The following is a 21,757-nucleotide window of genomic DNA, read 5'->3' on the forward strand; positions in this document are numbered from 1 at the left end:
ATCGCTACCACAGACTCGTAAATGTCACCACAACCATCGCGAACTGTGATGGGGGAAGCATATCAAAAAGTACAAAATGTACATGAAAGTATTTTGCCATCACTATTGTTAGAAGAGCAATTTTATTTTTTGTGAAACGCCAAGCGCAACCAGCTTGTTATATTTTATTTAAATAAAAACGAAAATAAAGGTCTGAAAACATAGATATTACGCTTAAAATTGTGAAAGGTATATGGTGAACAATTTTCGACTTTCCAAATAGAATAAAGTGATCGTTTTTCAAATATTTTTCCAGGCACGCTGTCTCCATCGAAAATAAACAAACTGGCTGATAGACGCTGCGATATGTAACTTGCTACCTAAAACTCAACATCATTGTTTTATTAATGCAAAAAATTATGTTAAATGTGATGAGATAAACCGAAAAATGTTATATTTATAAGAAATTATAAATGTTTAATCAAATCAATAAACATCTACACAATCGTGTTTTACTTGACCACAATGATTCTTCTACAATTATCTTAAAATTCACTTTTTCTGATAGTTTGCAGGGGTTCGTATTGGCGTCCTTCGAAATTGATCTAAATAGGCACCTAATAATTGCACTGATGGGAAACTTTTTCGTAGTAACTTGGCGTGGTACAACTTCTCAATAGTGACGGCGCTTTTCCGACGAGTTTTTGATGTCGTATATGATTGTTTTCGACGTAGTGGGGATTCTCAGAAGCGCCCCCAAATTCAAAAAATGTTGGCAGGGAATATACCTTGGACATTTTTAAGAGTAATGCGCCGTGCAGATTATAAGTTTATCCGGACGACAGTGTTCGTGTCGAACATATCCCAGATGCTGACCACATTATATATATTCTGAACGACGCATAAAGCACCGTATCAGAACGCCCCAATCCAATAAACACAGGATGAGCGTTTTTCAAATGCAACAACTTTTCAGTTTGAGTGTAAATATAATTTTCAACATAAATTCAACTTGACTTGAAATAGCTCATCTTCAATACATCTTCAAATTGTTTGCGAATTACTTCCAATTTGCCAAACTGTTGACGAAATCTTTGAAAAGGTGTTGAAGATAATATGAGAAAACTTTGACAAAACACTACCCTAAAATGCAACGAAAAACCATGTGGTTTTCAATACTTATTTGTGCAACGAAGTTCGTGGTCAATTGCAAGAAATAAAAAAATGGAAAATTTAAGCAAATAACCAAATAGTTTATAAAAATAGGTAAGTGAAAATAAAAAAATGAAATAAAACTATAAGGAAGTCACTAAATGTATATCTCTTTGCAGAAAACTAAAATTATGGATTGTACGTTCTTGAAAACATTTAAAAGCTGACCAATGAAAAAATGTTGGACAATTAACTGGAACTGCTTCAAATAGTTTATAATAATTGGTACGTCAATATGAAAAATTAAATCAGCACTTTAAAGAAGTCACTAAATTTAAATCTCTTTCCAGAAAACTAAAATCTTTGGATGCTACATTCTTGCAAACAATAAGAAGCTGACCAATGAAAAATGAGTGGCTTATCGACAAGAAAAAGTTTCCAGAAACGTTACAAGTGCAACCAATTAAAATTGTTAAAAACAACAAATTGTTGAAATCAACAACTTCTGGATGAAAATGTGCATCACTTCGTCAGTTTAATTCATATGCTATTATCAGTTTAAAATGGATATTTTGTGAATTCCTTCTGCTGGAAATCAATTCTAACACGCGGTCCAGTACGTTCCTAATTTCAAATTGCCCGCATATTAATAAATTTTAATGCTGTTTTATGACACCAAAAGGAAGGAAATCGAATTATCAATGCAAAAGTGTTTACTAATAATGTTGAAGATATTTAAAGTTTTGTTGTTTGTTTTGTTTTTTTTTTTTTTTTTGTTCTTATTTGTTGATATGTTTAATAAGATTATTATTTATCAATTGGTATTGTAGTGTATTATGCAGTGTAGTGTATTATTATATATTTTATTTTGATGAAAATTAATAAATTATACAAAATTCATAGAATTTTGGCTTTGACTTTCAATTTGAAGTGGGGATAGCATTCATACAAATTTAGGTTGAAAAGTATTTGCAACGATGTTAATTTTGAATTTGACTCGCATCGAAAATTGTTTGACAAAGTATTGAGTAGCGATGTATTTCAATTTGATTATTTGATGCTGACCACATTATAAAGGGTGATTCTTTTGAGGTTAGGATTTTCATGCATTAGTATTTGACAGATCACGTGGGATTTCAGACATGGTGTCAAAGAGAAAGATGCTCAGTATGCTTTGACATTTCATCATGAATAGACTTACTAACGAGCCACAACGTCGAATTTTCAGTGAATGGGCCCTAGAAAAGTTGGCAGAAAATCCGCTTTTTTATCGACAAATTTTGTTCAGCGATGAGGCTCATTTCTGGTTGAATGGCTACGTAAATAAGCAAAATTGCCGCATTTGGAGTGAAGAGCAACCAGAAGCCGTTCAAGAACTGCCCATGCATCCCGAAAAATGCACTGTTTGGTGTGGTTTGTACGCTGGTGGAATCATTGGACCGTATTTTTTCAAAGATGCTGTTGGACGCAACGTTACGTTGAATGGCGATCGCTATCGTTCGATGCTAACAAACTTTTTGTTGCCAAAAATGGAAGAACTGAACTTGGTTGACATGTGGTTTCAACAAGATGGCGCTACATGCCACACAGCTCGCGATTCTATGGCCATTTTGAGGGAAAACTTCGGAGAACAATTCATCTCAAGAAATGGACCGGTAAGTTGGCCACCAAGATCATGCGATTTGACGCCTTTAGACTATTTTTTGTGGGGCTACGTCAAGTCTAAAGTCTACAGAAATAAGCCAGCAACTATTCCAGCTTTGGAAGACAACATTTCCGAAGAAATTCGGGCTATTCCGGCCGAAATGCTCGAAAAAGTTGCCCAAAATTGGACTTTCCGAATGGACCACCTAAGACGCAGCCGCGGTCAACATTTAAATGAAATTATCTTCAAAAAGTAAATGTCATGGACCAATCTAACGTTTCAAATAAAGAACCGATGAGATTTTGCAAATTTTATGCGTTTTTTTTAAAAAAAAAGTTATCAAGCTCTTAACAAATCACCCTTTATATATTCTGAACGACGCATAAAGCACCGTATCAGAACGCCCCAATCCAATAAACACAGGATGAGCGTTTTTCAAATGCAACAACTTTTCAGTTTGAGTGTAAATATAATTTTCAACATAAATTCAACTTGACTTGAAATAGCTCATCTTCAATACATCTTCAAATTGTTTGCGAATTACTTCCAATTTGCCAAACTGTTGACGAAATCTTTGAAAAGGTGTTGAAGATAATATGAGAAAACTTTGACAAAACATTACCTTAAAATGCAACGAAAAACCATGTGGTTTTCAATACTTATTTGTGCAACGAAGTTCGTGGTCAATTGCAAGAAATAAAAAAATGGAAAATTTAAGCAAATAACCAAATAGTTTATAAAAATAGGTAAGTGAAAATAAAAAAATGAAATAAAACTATAAGGAAGTCACTAAATGTACAAGGCATATTAAAGAGGTAAAGTCATGCAATCAGGTGACTAATATCGACATTCATCTTGTCAAAGGCTTTGTTTACGTTTAGTATTCAACAATGTTGATGTTTTATATATGCATTCAACAATACAACAACACTACACATGCACAAACACAACAACACTACACATACAAACAAAACTTGAGTGATCTTCCATTTTAGTTTGACATTATTAATATCATGGGGGGGTACACACGCTTGCTCGTGACTTTACCTTTAATTAATATGCCTTGCTAAATGTATATCTCTTTGCAGAAAACTAAAATTATGGATTGTACGTTCTTGAAAACATTTAAAAGCTGACCAATGAAAAAATGGTGGACAATTAACTGGAACTGCTTCAAATAGTTTATAATAATTGGTACGTCAATATGAAAAATTAAATCAACACTTTAAAGAAGTCACTAAATTTAAATCTCTTTCCAGAAAACTAAAATCTTTGGATGCTACATTCTTGCAAACAATAAGAAGCTGACCAATGAAAAATGAGTGGCTTATCGACAAGAAAAAGTTTCCAGAAACGTTACAAGTGCAACCAATTAAAATTGTTAAAAACAACAAATTGTTGAAATCAACAACTTCTGGATGAAAATGTGCATCACTTCGTCAGTTTAATTCATATGCTATTATCAGTTTAAAATGGATATTTTGTGAATTCCTTCTGCTGGAAATCAATTCTAACACGCGGTCCAGTACGTTCCTAATTTCAAATTGCCCGCATATTAATAAATTTTAATGCTGTTTTATGACACCAAAAGGAAGGAAATCGAATTATCAATGCAAAAGTGTTTACTAATAATGTTGAAGATATTTAAAGTTTTGTTGTTTGTTTTGTTTTTTTTTTTTTGTTCTTATTTGTTGATATGTTTAATAAGATTATTATTTATCAATTGGTATTGTAGTGTATTATGCAGTGTAGTGTATTATTATATATTTTATTTTGATGAAAATTAATAAATTATACAAAATTCATAGAATTTTGGCTTTGACTTTCAATTTGAAGTGGGGATAGCATTCATACAAATTTAGGTTGAAAAGTATTTGCAACGATGTTAATTTTGAATTTGACTCGCATCGAAAATTGTTTGACAAAGTATTGAGTAGCGATGTATTTCAATTTGAGGAGAACACTTGAGATATTATTGCTAATGTGTTGAATTTCACTGTTGAGGGTAATGTCTGTTTTTTGTTGACAACGCGATTTTCTCAACAATTTCTCAACTTCAATATTAACCTAATCCTTTGAAAAAATGTTTGATAAATTGTTGAAATTTAGCATTTTTCAAACGTTTGTGTTTTTTGGGAATAGTTTTGAAATCGTTCTGACAATAGGCAATTTCTACACAAATTGGTAACCCTGCCAGCCGCCATTTTCGTTTCGTATATTTAGTCTCTCTCTCAACTACCAATGCAATGCAACGTGAAATTTACTGCCGAGTTGAAATATAAAAAAATTAAGTAAATTAGTACATTATAAGAAACGATTTATAAAATCAATTACGGAATACAAACAGTGCCAGTGCGTGTTGATAAAACGTGATTCTTTTTCAATGTTTGAAAATTCAGTTGCTATATTCTTTCCGAACAAGGATATACCATAAGAAAGAATTTGCTTTTACAGATATAGATGAAAAAGGACTTGTTTAAAAATTTAATTGATTATTTAGTTTTTATATCAAATAGTGAAGAAATCTAAAATTTACGCCCTTCGGTTGATTTTTTTTTGTCGTATTTCATATTTTGGTGTTTTTATTTTAATAGCTGGATAGCTGTTCTTTTCTTTCTCAATAAACACTAGGTTTTCTGATACATCTTTCTCATTTTTGCATGGAGATGACTAACCGCCATTTTCAATAGATTAGTATTTTCTCTTTTCAGTCTGAATTGTATCAGGGTGGAAACTTGTAAACTGTAAATAAAAAGTTACCAAAACGGTAGAAAACTCCTTTTTAGTATACGCCGGTACTAAGTTCGAATTCCATTATATCTGTTTGCAAATGCAATTTTTAAATTGTTATTGCAATGTACGTTTGGTGGAACAAATCTGCTTTAGTAAAAGTTGTTAAAAATAAATAAAAACATTTTTTGAGTGCAGGAGAAGGGGTTTAAAAGCGAAAATGTAAAGTAAAAAATTTGTCGGGAAAGTATTGTCTTCGAGATCTGAAAATCGGTATTTTCCTTTATATTTTTGTTAATTCTGACAGCAATTTTTCATGAAATGAATAAAATTCCGTTTTTTTTCGTATTTGGTAAAAATATTACATTTTCAGCAAAAAATATTAAGTAAAAATTTTGTCGGAAGAGCGTAGTTTTCGAGATACCGACCCTTAAAAATTGGATATATCTCGAAAACTAGGCTTTTCCGCCAAATATTTTATTTTACATATTCGATTTGAAATGCCTTCTCCTACACTCAAAAAAAATTTTGGTTTATTTTTAACAACTTGTGCTAAAGTAGATTTATTTCCAGTTTTCGAGATGCCGACCCTTGAAAATTGGCGTATAGTAGGCTAACGCGCACCCAGGACCTCTCCGGGTCCATGTTATTCTAAATATATTATTTTTGGGATGATTATGTGCGATGGATACTAAATCCAATGTACTTGATAATGAAAACTTTAGGGGCCCGTAACTCCGAAAATAGGCCTTTCCGACAAAAAGTGGTATATAACATTTTGTGTTTAGAATCAAAAAGGCTACAAGCTGGCCAAAAATTGGACCAATCGAACCACTGGTACTAAAGTAGATTTAAACCAAACTAAATTGTATATGTAACAATTTAGCAATGATGTTTGGAAGTGTTGAAAGATGCGAATAAATTAATTGGCGTAAAACTGAAATTCAGTCTTGGAAAATATTTCTTTCATCAGTTTTTACTATTATCAGAAAAAGAACATACCAATAAAAAAAAACATATTTTATTGATTTCTGGCGTATTAATTATTTGTTAATTTTTATTATATTCCAAATTTTGAGAAATTTATTGAAGAGTTCAACTTGTTTAAAATTGTGCCAATAATAAATAAAAACGTACTTATTATTTTATCATCACTGAGATGCATTATCACCACATCCACACCACATCCACATCTACTCATCATTTCTAAGCCAAATATTTGTTTTTCTCTTTTGTTTTTAATTATTAAACCAAGTTTCACTCCCTTGATAGAGAGTATATGAATAAAAAAATTATCGGATTTAATTTTTGTACATTAACAAGTTTTTATATTAAATCAAAGATGGATTTCGTAATTTGGAGTGTTCTTCAATATGTGCAAACTTTCCTAGGATATTTTATACAAATTTGATATGCAGACGACTGCAGTAGGTAATACAAGTATATTGGTACTAAACTGGGATTTAGTGGTTGGGTGGGAGACACCTGTAAAAGTAGTAACGTGTTAGGTGAAAGTGACATCGATTTAGCATGAGAAGAGACTACAATATGAGCTTAAAAAATTATTTTCTTTCTGGTCAATCATATAATACCCCCTATAAATTTATCATATAGAGCTCGAAAATGCTTAGAATTGTGACGTCAACGCCAATTCATTACAAATATCGCCAGTCATTCGTAAGGGTTTTTGTGCATGTGATAATTACTGTAGCATCCAATAAGTGTCAGTGAAACATTAACAAAAATGTGTCACTCGATGTAGAAGACTCAATAACGTATAATTAGATTAAAAAGAACACCAAAGTAAAAAAGTTAAGATGGTGTAGGAAAATTTGTTGTTTTTTAATTGGAGGGGGGTTCGCAGTCGAGTCACCTCTGAAATTTATTTTTCTGCACTATGATGTCATTAGGAGCATGTTCGTAGTTACATGTATGTATCAGTGCATTATCTAGTACATACATGACGCCCTTTCTTTATGAAGGAGACGATTTATATCAATTATTGACAACCTTGGCTATTTAATTCGTGTATCTCATTGATATCGCAGAAATGCTTTATATGTGGTTGTTATATTAGAAAATTTTATTAAAAAAAAAACAATTAAATTGAATAATTAATTGCATCAGAGAATCTTTTCTTTTCTTACATAGTATGAGATTTAGCAAAAATATGTATTACTTCATTTATGCTTTTTGAATTTTACATTGCAATACCAAGCAAATAACTACTTTTTAGCTTTATTGACTTTCAGAATTCTCTACATATAAGAAAAGTACAAGCATTTTATTGTACATGCGGTATATACGTATACGAAATATAAATAAATAAATAAATAAATCTAAGTCGGAAAGCGGTATAAACTGTTTTAAATGGATCAAAATTCGTCATCGTTTAGTGAACGTTGAGAGGCTTCCGCAAAAAAAAAAAAATATTTGCGTCGAAAAGTACTAACCCAAGCGAATATGTCCTTCATAAACAATCTAAAGAAAGTATTTCATTTGGGCAGTGGTGAGGCTAAAAAGAAACGCCATGGGAACAACATTAAAATGGATACCGACCCTGCCGAGGTTTGGGAGATTGTTGGCGAACTCGGCGATGGTGCATTTGGCAAAGTTTACAAAGCACAGCACAAAGAAACAAAACATTACGCAGCTGCTAAAATGTGTATATTGGAGGCTGTAGCAGATCTTAGTGACCACATGGTGGAGATAGACATATTATCCGAAATTAGGCATCCAAATATAGTGGAGTTATATGAAGCATTTTTTGTAGATTTGAAATTATGGGTATGTATATGTCGAAATAAAAAATATATTAAATTTAATACAGCCTTGCACTTTTTTTATCTGAAGATGCTTATTGAATATTGTGATGGAGGTGCCTTGGACAGTATTATGGTTGAATTGGAAAAACCACTCAACGAACCCCAAATCGCGTATGTATGCAAACATATGACGGAGGGTCTAGACTTTTTGCATAAAAATAAGGTCATTCATCGTGATCTGAAGGCAGGAAATGTTCTACTTACAATGGAGGGCGGCGTAAAACTTGGTATTTTTTTTATTCTTAAAGTCAATTTAATAAAGCTTACTGATGTTTTCCTTCAGCCGATTTTGGCGTTTCGGCCAAAAATAAGCACACACTTCAAAAACATGATACCTTTATTGGTACGCCGTATTGGATGGCTCCGGAGCTAGTTCTATGTGAGACATTTCGCGATAATCCATACGATCAAAAAGTTGATATTTGGTCACTGGGTATTACCTTAATTGAGTTGGCACAAATGGAACCACCAAATAGTGAAATGTCACCAATGAGAGTACTCCTGAAGATACAAAAAAGCGATCCTCCCCGTTTGGACCAGCCTTCCCGATGGAGCAAAGAATTCAATGATTTTCTGAAGAATTCCCTCGTTAAAGTAATAAAGTCGATGTTTTTTTTTGTGGTCGCAAATATTAATAAGTAAAACTTTAATTTTCTAGGATCCACACCAGAGACCTACAACAGAAATACTTTTGCAACATGCATTCATTAGTCGCGACTTAGATGCCAAGCCAATTAAGGATCTTTTACTCGAATATAGAGCCGAAGTGGTGGAGGAGGTTGTTGATGATGAAGCAGAGGTAAGATCTGTTGTTACCACTTGTGTATATCCCACATTTGATTAATGATTGTAGCTTTAATGCTAAGCTGGATAAGTCCTTCAGTAGACGTTAACATTGTGCAATTTTACAATATTGTACATGATCGTGTCGCATCGATATAACACAGCTTGGTATGCGTGAATATACTGCCCTAAAAAACGACCCATCGTTATTTCCTTGTGTTTGAAGTCAATATTGTAAATATGCATAATATCATTCTGAGTACTCTTTAAAATATCACCCATAGCCTATAGATACGTTTTCTTTTTAACTAACTCTTCCTTCATATATCTTTTTTACACGCCGCTAATTCAATTGTATGTAAAATTACACATAAATCGCACATATTATTAATTTTGCTGCTTTTAGAAGCTAAAACGTCAAGTGAAAAGAAGATCTCTTTATCAGAGGGTCGGTAAGTCGTTCTTCTTATTTGAAATATTTTTCTTGTGTTTTTCAATGGAAAAAAATACCCTTCCACACATTATATTTAATTTAGAAGGCTGAAGTATTCGAAATCCTTTCCCATTGATATATATTATTGGCAGACTTAGATTTAAAATTTGACATGACGATGTTCTGCCCTCTGTGAGAGTAACTTACAGATAATCTATTTTCATACTTCCAGTATAGTTAATAAAGTAATCAATTTTAATTTGTATATTTCTGAAAAACACACTATTAGTCTAGCAAATATTAAAGGCTTTTGTTTTAAATTTGCATAAATTAACAGATAATAATGTTTTTCAAATGTTTTTTTATTTTGGCATTTAGGAACCCCGCAACTCAGCGCACCCACTAGACATGGACGATGATTCTGCTTCAGTTCAGAGCCAAGATATAGACAAAAGTTTGTATTTCACACTTTTTGTATTTTTTTATACAATATAAGCGCTCTTATGAGACGGTCGTCCTAAATAATCTCAATGTTCTTTTGCAGTATCCGGCACCCTTTCGTCGCTTTCAAAGGATAACAAAGAACAGCAGCAATCAAACAATTTACCAAATAACAAACATCTGACACAAGATGATAAATCAATCACAACGAATGAACCTAGTTCGTTAGCTTCCAGTAAAATGGTGATAGAAGAAGAAGTAGAGTCTGCGGACAAAGCGAAGATCGCAACTAATAAATCCCAACGTACACCTCCGTTACAAAAGATTCCTGAAGATATCGCTGTTTTAGAAACTGAAAAACAAACAGTGCCTAACATAATAGATGCCGATAAGAAGGTTAGTATTTTAGCGCTACCTTATTTCGTATAATTATTTCTTTTAATGATTTTTCAATTGTAGATATTAAAAAGGGAAAAGGGTAAAGCTCCTCCTCCTCCGTCCATTATGAAACCAAAGGATAATATCGCGCCAATGAAATCAGAGTTGCCCATCAAATCTGAAAATAACGACGAACCGTTTGCTTCTTTGCCGAAGAATGTTGTTGAAAGGCAAGATATTAGTGAAAACAATAACATCCTTAATGCGGAAGACTTACCTTCTTACGATGGTGAAGGCTTCGTTTCTTCGGCAGAATCGTCTCCATCGACTACTTCGTTACAATCGACAGAGTCTTCGGCTAAGAGCTTAAGTGCAGTTGGAGCGGTCACAAGCTCGAGTACTTCAATGATCACTATTAACAGTGATGTATCATCGCCATCGCGTAATCACTCTGATTCCCTAGTCGTGTCTCAAAATGTTATCTTGCCAAATAGTTTAGAAGCGGGAACAAGACAAATTACCGTTGTGACAAGTACTCACCCCCCAGTTGTTATTGATAATACTATTATTCGTGGACAGCAATCGTTGCAAACTACAATAGTCCCAGAGCAACCGTCTGCAAATGACGTAATTATTGTATCAAATAGTCAGAATAAGTCAATGCACATACACGAAACATCGACGGACGACGACTATCCGTCCATAGATGAATGTTTGGGAGCAGCGTCGCCACCGCCTCCCCACAATCAGTCTTCAATGATCGTCACATTTAACAAGGAAAAAAGTGCCAGCGAGGAAACTGATAGAGGCTACACATCACTGCGGCCGACGACAACGCATGCACGGAAATTAGATGAAAGCGAAGTTCTAATAGTAAGTCCATCATTCGCACAGGAACAGGATTCCGCCTACAATACACCCTCTGAAAGTCACCACGAATATATTGGCGAAGAACATCTAATGGATACTAGTCACGTGTCCGTTGTAACGGTTGGAGATGAGATACGTGTTAAAGATAGCAGTCACTTAAGTGACTCCGACACCACCAATATTCTTCATGAAATTGCACCTATTGTGAGTGATAAAAGGCGTAATGGGCAGATTACACATGGACAACAAACTGCCGCAGATATGGACGATATAAATATTATCGTTAATCGAAATATAAAACAAGATCAAGTAAGTTCACAAACAGTTGCGGCAGTTGGAGACGGAAGTGAGTCGGGCTCTATTAGGTCTAGTACTGGAAGCAGCAATAAAATACTACGTCGTGGAACCGAGGTTAAAATTGCTTTACCATTAGATAAAAGCGATGCAGATAGTGTTGGTACAACCGCTAGTCATGACAGTCGTATTGAGGTTGATACTGATGTTGAACAAATTACCACGAGAAAAGATAGGTGTGAAGATGATGATGTTATTATTCGCAGAAAACCGGGCTACAAGAGTGGATTTTCGGCGGCCTCCGGACTTACAAAAGAGGAAATTGAACTTAAAAATCTTCGGAAAAAAACTAGAAAACGAACACGTAAATTTGAAATAGATGGTGTTCAGGTAACTACAACAACAAGTCGAGTAATTTACGGAGATGACGAAACAGGTCGTCTATATGACGATCATGTTTTTCGCAAACAAGAGTTGAGGGAGTTGAAGATGCTTCAAAAACAAGAGAAGAAACAACAGACGGACCTGCAACTGAAAGAGCAAATCAGCAAAGAACAACAGGATCGCCGATTTGAACAGGAGAGGTCGTCTCTTGAAAAAACCTATGAAGCTGATATGGATGCTCTTGCAAGACAACATAAACAGTTAATTGAAAAGACGGAACAGTCGCAAGAACATGAATTACGCTCATCTTCCAAACGAATTCGTGCAGAGCAGGAGAAGGAGCTTAAAATTTTTCGGGAGAATCTAAAGCAAGAGATTCATTTACTAAAGCAAGAAGTAGACCTACTACCGAAAGACAAGCGAAAAGACGAATTTAAGCAACGTCGATCCGCAATGGAACTTGACCATGAAGAGAAAGAAAGAGCTTTCTTGGATTCATTGAAGGAACGTCATGAATTGCTGTTAAGACGTCTTAGTGAAAAACACCGTGATCATCTCGCAACCATCCACAGAAACTTTTTACAGCAAAAACAAAATGCCATGCGAACAAGAGAGGCGTTGTTATGGGAATTAGAAGAAAAACAATTGCACGAAAGGCATCAATTGTCAAAACGGCACGTGAAGGAAATGTGTTTTATGCAACGTCATCAAATGATTGTCCGACACGAAAAAGAGCTAGAACAAGTTAAAAGAATGTTACAACGGAAAGAGGAGGATCTTCTGAAAAAGCAGGCCTTGGAAAAGAGAGCGTTGCCAAAACGCATCCGAGCAGAACGTAAAGCACGGGAATTGATGTTCCGTGAATCATTACGTATATCCTCCAATCTTGATCCGGACGTAGAACGGGATCGGCTCAAAAAGGTTAATTTATTTTATGTGTTTAAAAACTTTTCTAATAATTTCTATATTCAACACAGTTCCAAGAGCAAGATAAAAAACGATACACTCAAGAAGAAAGGCGGTTCGAAATAAAACATCAAAAACAATTGGAAGAATTACGAGCGACAAGAGAGAGTACCATAAGGTATTTATCAAATTCATACATTATTATTATTTTTTTATTTACGATATTGTTTATATTGACGATCACACTTCGTAAATCGAAGTGAAACATTTTCCTCTGTAGTCAAATGTTTTGTGCAGTTTGAGCAAAAGTGCTTGAAATCATATACAAATGATTTATGACTCATATCGCGAAAATATTGTACCAACCCAAATAACTTCTGTGTGCCAAAGTGCAAGTTGAAACTGCGAACGAAACTTTGAATAGAAATTCCCATGAGAGATATTGAAATCTCTATTACTTGTATACAGTGCTTATAGTGGTGCTTATTGGAGGTTTATGTAAATCTAAGGAGGTTCTATTGGAGGTTCATGTAAATCTAAGGTATGTTGGCTTTTGGTCCATTTTATTTTAGCCACATAGAGCGATAGGAATAAACCGGAGTATTATCTAAATCTTAATAAATAAAGCGTTTATAACGTTGCTATTATATAGAACAAATATCGTTGAGATTTTTGTACTATGTGGGTAATGGTGCCATATTTAACCAAATAGAGCAACCATGTATCTAAATGTTAAACGGTTTAGCTGATATTTTTTTAAGTTTAATAAGAGTGAGATTGGCAATTAAAAGCAACATGTGAACAAGAGTTTAAACCGATTTGCAAACATTTCGAGATACATAAAATACTACTCTGCGAGGGTTTATATTGCGGGATTAGACAACAAAAACAAACATTAATCATTGAAAATCGCTCTATACAATTTTGCAAGTGTTTGAACCAAACGCACTTGTACCAATCTGATTGAGGTATCTCCAAAACATGTATTCTGGAAACACTTCTTCAGATGTTGAAAAACGTTGACCTTTAATTTAGTTTTTTACATGCGGAAGGGAATATAAAGAAGTCATTCGGTGCCAAGTCAAGACTATACGGCGGATGACCCATCCAATCGATGTTTTGAGTGTTAAAAAATGCAGGGGGGTTACTCTGTATTGCGATGCGTAAGAAAAATTGTCGCGAATCGAGTAATTGGTACTCAGTAATTCGTTTTCGTATCTACCTTGCGCATCTAGTTTTCGCAAATCTGGCATCACCGCACTCTATAATGCGAAAGCGTATGTCAAACTCGTTCGTTGATCGCAAAAATCGTGCGCAAACAAAATAGCAATCGCAAAGTAACAAATATGTAAGTAAGCACAATTAAATTTTTATATTTGTATCTAAATTGTTTATTGTTTTAGGGAAAAACCAAAAAAGTTACAGACACAGCAACGTCAGTTCCAAACTTTGGTAGACTTTATGGTCTCTTCCGCAGTTACCTCAAATTGTATGTGCTTGGGACAAAGTATTCGTTCAATCACCTCGCAAACTTCTTTTAAGCAGCGCGACATAGATTGCTCTGATAGTCCTAAAAGATGGTCTTGGCCGATTTGTAGATAACCACCTTGTCCAAGCAATTTCAAAGCAGCGGCCACTTTTATTGGAGTTGGAATGGCTGTGGATTTATTTGGAACGACGAGGTCGTCTTTAATAGCGTTTAATACATACATAAACGCATCTTTATTAAGACGAAATCTATAAAAATGAAATATTCGAAAACGTTTGTCACATAATTTGAGTTTCCATTTTCTTACCCGTGGTCACTTAGGGAGAGTATATTTGACCGATCTCGCAAAATTCTTCTTGTAATTCGTTCATGTTAATTTTCTTCAAACCATAACGCTATCGAATCCATAATTATTACTTTTTTGTTATAAACGATTAGCAAGTTTTAAAAGAACACGCACCGAACGGAAGATTGTTTAAAATGTTTTTATTTACAATTTTTTGACATTTCTTTTTATCATTTTCGTTATTGTTTACATTGTGCAGCCAGCGTTGTCATATTTTCGCTTTATTTTGCTAAAGCGTTACCATATTTTCAGTTTACTTTGCGAAAGCGTTTGCGCAAGTGATACAGAGTACCGAATTGTACTCTTAACGCATTTAACTATCGCATCGCATTTGCTTTCGTATCGCAATACAGAGTAACCCCCCAGTTGTTTGAGCCGATGCGTAGAAGCTCGCTTGACGTGGTGAATAGCGACCCGTCTTCGGAGGTTGGAGGGTTCCATAAATTGATTGATAGAAATATACTTATTTGCCATATATGGACATATTTATGTGTCCAAGAGAACAACATTTTCAAATTTGACATAAATTTCACACTGACAAATCTCAGAATTTTGAGGTTTAAAATAACTCTATATTTCAAATTTCTTGCCAACACATTTTTGTGACGGTCAAATGTTTATGGTATATTGAATGTATGCTAGTCCTACTAATGCCTAATATTGTCTCAATATTACGGTATGTTCAAGATTTAATTCCATCTTATGAGCGAGATGAATATTTTAAGCTGCTGTAAACAACACAAATAGGGCTCGTATATCAAAAAGTTCTAAGTACGTGTAACCTCAAATATGCCAAGACTTACGATAGGTTAGGTTAGGTTAGGTTAAAGTGGCAGCCCGATTAAGATTCAGGCTCACTTAGACTATTCAGTCCATTGTGATACCACATTAACTAAAAGTACCTATTACATATGGGCACTTCTAGTTTTAACCGCTGAACCTTCTTGATTATTTTTCTTTGTTGAACCAACCAGATTGTTCCAAAAACATTAGCAGACTGCTTAAGTTAACGTTTTCCAGATCCGCCAGTAATCTGAAGCTATATGCTCCTAAAAGTTGCTTGCGCTTTACACAAAATGCAGGACACTCACACAAGAGGTGTTTAATTGATTCTTTTTCCTCCGCATCATGACAGCTCATACAATAGTCATTATACTTCGCGCCAATAGTTTTTGCAAAATCTCCTATCAGGCAGCGACCCGTTATAGCAGATATCAGGAGTGATATCTTACGTCTCGAGAACATTAGCATATCTAGTGTGCGGTTTAAGTTGAAATGGGGCCATATTTGCTTGGTGTCGTTACAACCCTTGCAATTCTCCCATCGAACATTTGCCATCATAACAGCCTTCTCACGCAGCATGAGCTTGCAGGTAGCTAGGGGCATACCAACAAATTCTAGTTCCCCTGGAATATGTAAGGTAGTCCCTAGCCTTGCCAACTCATCGGCTTCGCAGTTCCCCGGTATGTTCCTATGGCCAGGCACCCATATTAGGTGAATGAATTTGCGGCAATCGATGGCCGTTTTCGAGTTGAGGAACACAGAGTCCAAGGATTTTATTGCAGGTTGACTGTCTGAGTATATATTAATGCCCACATTTTTTGGAACATTACTTCTCAGCCAATTCGCCACCTCTCTTATTGCTAATATTTCAGCCTGAAAAACACTACAGTGATTAGGTAATCTTTTCGCTATTTGAAGTTCCAAATCATTAGAATATACTCCGAAACCCACTTGTCCATCCAATTTGGAGCCATCAGTGTAGAAATCTATATATTCTTTATTCCCCGGGGTCTGTGTGCACCACGCCTCACTGTTGGGGATTAGAGTCTCAAACTTTTTGTCGAAAAGTGGACTCGCCAAAGTGTAATCCACTACGTTAGGCACATCTGACATTGTTTTGAGGACAGAACTGTGACCGTAACCTTTTTCCGACCACAGCGATAGTTCGCGCAACCGCACAGCCGTTGTTGCAGCTGACTGTTTGGCCAAAATGTCTAAAGGCAATAGATGCAGCATGACATTAAGGGAATTTGTTCCTGTCTTGCTGAATGCGCCTGAAATACACAAACACGCTATACGCTGAACTTTATCTAAACCAGTCGGTTTCGGCCACCAGACTACAACACCATATAGCATTATAGGTCTAACCACTGCCGTGTATAGCCAATGCACAATTTTTGGTTTTAGTCCCCACTTTTTTCCTATTGCCTTTTTGCACGAGTACAAAGCTACAGTTGCCTTCCTCGCCCTTTCTTCAATATTAAGCTTAAAGTTCAGCTTCCTGTCCAAAATAACGCCAAGGTATTTTGCACAATCACCAAAGGGAATTTCAATACCCCCTAAGGAAATAGGCCTAACCGTGGGAGTTTTGCGATCTTTGCAGTACATGACTAATTCTGTCTTTGCGGGATTTACCCCAAGACCATTGTCTTTCGCCCATTTTTCAGTCATCCGGAGGGCCCTCTGAATAATATCTCTGATTGTGGATGGGAATTTTCCCCTGACTGCCAGAGCTACATCATCTGCGTATGCCACCACTTTTATCCTTTCTTTTTCTAGAGTAACCAGAAGGCTATTTATAGCAACATTCCAAAGAAGAGGTGATAGAACTCCTCCTTGGGGAGTGCCTCTGTTCACATACTTTTGTATGTTTGCTTGTCCTAGTGTGGCTGAAATACGTCTCTTCATTAGCAGTTCGTCTAACAGCCTGAGTATACATGGATCAACATTCAGAGTTGTCAATCCATTTAATATCGAGCTCGGATGGACATTATTGAACGCCCCTTCGATGTCTAGAAACGCCACGATTGTGTATTCTTAGACAGATAGTGAGCTTTCAATAAAGCTGACTAGTTCATGTAGTGCGGTCTCAGTAGACCTGCCCTTCGAGTATGCATGCTGTCGTTTCGAGAACAAACTTGAATCGATGCTAGTTCTAAGATAAATATCTATCATCCTCTCCAGAGTCTTAAGTAGGAATGAGGATAAGCTGATTGGTCGGAAATCCTTCGAGTGAGTGGCTTTTCCCGCTTTAGGTATGAAGATGACTTTTGTTTCCCTCCACTTTCCTGGGATATATGATAAGTTGATACATCCTTTATATATCACCGACAACCAGGGGATAATTTTGTCAGTTACAGCTTGTAACTCTTACGATAAAGCTGTAAGTTGGCAGATTACAACATTAGTGTGGCCCAATCCCGCCAAATAAAAGGCAACCCTCGTAAGCAGAATTTGAAGAATATAGGGTAATATACATGCCAACTGTGAGCGGTTTGCTGATATGTAGTGAATAGTGTGTGTGTGTGATATATGGCAGCTATATCTATTATAAATCTGACACAAAAAATCCCAACCAAAAGCCTTTCAACCAAAGTAAAAGTTTGTACCGAAGTTGGGGGCGATTGGACTTTAATTGCGCACTGAACATTGAACTGAGAGTATAAATAAAGTATTGTCATATTGCTCCATATGGGCGTTACATACAAAAGCCCCAACCTATTATACTCACTACAACAGTAATGTTGGATGTGTTTCTAGTCCTGCGATATTTAATGAATTCGGTCAAATAGCACAACTGATGATACATGATGAAACAAATCTGTCGAGAGTGAGTGTTTGTGAATGTGCGTGAGTAAAAACTGCAAAATTAAGCTCACGTATCCTTTACAGACACAAATACATGTAGTCAAAGCAGATTTAATTTTTTTGTCATATTGTCACGTAATTATTTTATAATTGACATTCATTTCGAAGGTTAAGCCTATTTTTGTTGTTTTGTTACTTTTGCTCATTCCTCGGAGTTTCGTGATTATGCTGTGAGTCACGTGAATTGTACGTGTATCTTAAAGTTGTTCTTGCGTGAGGGTAAAATTAAGCTTGAAGTAAGGATACTAAAGGTCGACAGTCAAAATGTCGAGGTCTTGGTTTAATAATCTTCAACAGATAGATGACACCCAGCCCTGTGGAGAATTTTCCAACTGCCAACCATCAACATGAATTCTGGAAAGTACGACGACTGCTATGCACGCCATTTCAGCATATATTAATAGTCTAAGCCGTGTCATAGGACGGGTTCTTAATTATGTGTGCGGGTGCCTTTCGTACGTGGAATTCAGGGACAAGAAGTCAAAACGCCGTAGAGTTAAACAGGGAATTCCCCAGGGTGGGGAATTCCCTGTCCTCGATTCCACCCACCGACGGCGTCGAGATTGTATCATATGCGGACGATTGTACAATCATGGCATCCGGGCCCATTGTTGATGACATTTGCGATCGATTGAACATCTACCTCGCTGATCTTACCAGTTATTTCACTGCAAGAAGTTTGAGGATATATCCCACCAAATCCTTAGCAACACTCTCCACTACATGGACGGCGGAAGTACGCAGTGGAATAACATTCAGATCTGTCAGAACGCTGCCCTTAGAACTGCAACAGGATGTCTCCGTAGTACACCCCTGGATCACCTTTATGCGGAGACCAAGATCATCCCAGTGCGTCGACACAATTACATGTTGTCAAAGCAGTACCTCTTGGGTTGCTATCGAAGTTGTCATCCAAATCACCATCTTGTGGATAGACAACCTCCACCCAGGAATGTAAGGGTTGATCTTCACCTTCTAGAGCCCGAGATCCAGCGTTATAAAAGAGAGTCTCTAGATCTGGCAGCATACCAGGCAGGTCTGAACAGGATTCATGAGGAACTGTAACTAAAGCGGTGAGAAGCTTCAAGGTTAATCCTGTTCTCGGAGTCCGACCACCGCCCACCGGAGGAGAGAGACCTCCCATGGCAGACCAGTAGTAGTTTTGGTCCAACTAAGATCAGGCAAGTGCAACCGCCTCAATTCCTACTTATCAGTGATTAGGAGCCACCGTGGTGCAATGGTTAGTATGCCCGCCTTGCATACACAAGGTCGTGGGTTCGATTCCTGCTTCGACCGAACACCAAAAAGTTTTTCAGCGGTGGATTATCCCACCTCAGTAATGCTGGTGACATTTCTGAGGGTTTCAAAGCTTCTCTAACCTACTTATCAGTGATTGAGAGCAGCGTAGCTGACGTGTGTCCCATCTGTAATCAAGGTCCACATGACACTCGTCAACTTTTCGCTTGCCCAGCTAAGCCTACACACCCCATCCTTGTCGCAGAATTTCTTGATCTGGCTACTAATTGCACTACCTAAGCATAGAACAAAATGGATGAAACTACATTAAAAACTGTTAAAACTTTGAACTTTTTGCTAATTGTGACTCAGCGAGTCTACAGCGAGTCGTTTTGTGTATGGTTAAATATGCGATACTGGGTCACACATCTAGCTAATTCTCTTTATGGATTTTGTCTTCCTCTATTCAAGAGCTTTGATATATTTGCAGAAAATTATTGTAAAACGGACTCCGGATACCTTGTGTTACAAATGGAGATTCACACGTTTAAGTAGAGGTAGAAAAATAATACCCTTTAGGCCTCGATATCTTGTTTCCGAATGGCATTTCTTTATCAGTACAATACGTCTTTGGAACACATTACCGAACAATATACAAAGCATAAGCAACCCCTTTAAAAAATGAATACTTCAATTATATCGGAAATAATTTTCATTAACTTTAGTTAAACAATATCATATCACTTTTAAATGATCTTTACTTTTCTATATTATCACTATTTTTAAAGATTTTTTTCCTTACATTTTTATAAATAATTTAATTGTTGTAACGCTAGTTAAGATGGATATAATTTTAACTACTGATATCTCTACTATAATTATAAGACATTGTTTTGCTGTGTAGAAATATACAAATAAATTATTTTGGTGTTATCACCATCGCTACACAGCCAAACACAAGCACTCCGCACTTCTTCGGTGACTTGCCGTTCAAACTCTTTTTCGGGGTCAAGTTTAACAAATAAGCTGCGGTGTTAGTCGCTTCTAGGGAGCCACCGTGGTGCAATGGTTAGCATGCCCCCCTTGCATACACAAGGTCGTGGGTTCGATTCTTGCTACAACCGAACACCAAAAAGTTTTTCAGCGGTGGATTATCCCACCTCAGTAATGCTGGTGACATTTCTGAGGGTTTCAAAGCTTCTCTAAGTGGTTTCACTGGAATGTGGAACGCCGTTCGGACTCGGCTATAAAAAGGAGGTCCCTTGTCATTGAGCTTAACATGGAATCGGGCAGCACTCAGTGATAAGAGAGAAGTTCACCACTGTGGTATCACAATGGACTGAATAGTCTAAGTGAGCCTGATACATCGGGCTGCCACATAACCTAACCTAACCTAGTCGCTTCTGCCCAAAATTCTTTACCCATATTTGCATCATATGTCATAGTTCGAGCTTTTTCCACAAGGTTTCTATTCATAGGCTCTACTTTGTCGTCGTGCAAAAAGGTAAAGGAAAAAAGTGGGGCCGGCACTTCAGCAGTCGACAAGTTTAGATAAAGTTCAGCGTATGGCGTGCTTGTGTATTTAAGGCGCAGTCAGTAAGACCAAACAGTCAGCAAAAACGGCAGTGCTGTTGCGCGAGCTATCGCTGTGGCCGGAAAACCGGTACGCTCACAGTTCGGTCCTCAAAATAATGCCAGATGTGCCAAACGTAGTGGATTACACTCTGGCGAAACCACTTTTCGAAACTCTAATTCCCATCAGTGAGGCGTGGTGCACACAGACCCCAAGGAATAAACGTTATATAGATTTCTACACTGAGGGCTCCAAATAGGGTGGACAAGTGGGTTTCGGAGTATATTCTAAAGACCTGGAACTTCGAATAGCGAAAAGATTACCTAATCATTGTAGTGTTTTTCAGGCTGAAATATTAGCAATAAGAGAGGTGCCGAATTGACTGAGTAATAATGTTCCAGCAAATGTTAGGTTAGGTTATAGAGGTTGACACCAAGTCCGTAGAAGGGTGAAATGGTGTCCACTAAGACCATGCTGGTCCATTGTGAATCCTCATGGTTGTTTCTTTACTCTTCGACATCTGTCTCCCTCTGCCCGGGTTGGTCACATCTCCTTTACGGTTCTCTAGGTCTTCTGGGTCAAGGCACCATCTACAAATATCATCGGCCATTAAGCCAATCCTTACAATATGCTTCCCAAGTG

General features: G+C 36.4%; 1 protein-coding gene and 2 long non-coding RNA genes across 7 annotated transcripts in view; 2 read left to right on the forward strand and 1 right to left on the reverse strand.

Annotated features, from left to right (window-relative positions):
* The first annotated feature begins 4,981 nt into the window (after positions 1-4,981).
* Slik (Sterile20-like kinase) overlaps positions 4,982-21,757 on the forward strand; it is a 78,912-nt gene continuing 62,136 nt past the window's right edge. Inside the window, exons 1-9 of one of the 5 annotated variants that reach the window (XM_075310649.1) lie at positions 4,982-5,067; positions 7,759-8,293; positions 8,360-8,558; positions 8,615-8,925; positions 8,990-9,130; positions 9,926-10,001; positions 10,092-10,384; positions 10,448-12,835; positions 12,892-12,998. In XM_075310649.1, coding sequence (XP_075166764.1) covers positions 7,970-8,293; positions 8,360-8,558; positions 8,615-8,925; positions 8,990-9,130; positions 9,926-10,001; positions 10,092-10,384; positions 10,448-12,835; positions 12,892-12,998 — 3,839 coding nt within the window. In that variant the 5' untranslated portion in view covers positions 4,982-5,067; positions 7,759-7,969. Of the gene's footprint in view, positions 5,129-6,760; positions 6,938-7,742; positions 8,294-8,359; positions 8,559-8,614; positions 8,926-8,989; positions 9,131-9,925; positions 10,002-10,091; positions 10,385-10,447; positions 12,836-12,891; positions 12,999-21,757 lie in introns of those variants that run through there. The other 4 variants (XM_075310647.1, XM_075310651.1, XM_075310648.1 and 1 more) reach the window with 4 other exon arrangements.
* LOC142238916 (uncharacterized) lies at positions 13,885-14,595 on the forward strand. Its single transcript, XR_012722859.1, has 2 exons — positions 13,885-14,168; positions 14,224-14,595. It is a non-coding gene; the product is annotated as an uncharacterized LOC142238916 (long non-coding RNA).
* Positions 14,188-15,018, reverse strand: LOC142238917 (uncharacterized). Its single transcript, XR_012722860.1, has 2 exons — positions 14,617-15,018; positions 14,188-14,557 (listed from the first exon to the last, which is right to left on the reverse strand). It is a non-coding gene; the product is annotated as an uncharacterized LOC142238917 (long non-coding RNA).

Source organism: Haematobia irritans, chromosome 5, assembly GCF_050003625.1.
Source record: "Haematobia irritans isolate KBUSLIRL chromosome 5, ASM5000362v1, whole genome shotgun sequence".
NCBI classification, from domain to species: domain Eukaryota; kingdom Metazoa; phylum Arthropoda; class Insecta; order Diptera; family Muscidae; genus Haematobia; species Haematobia irritans.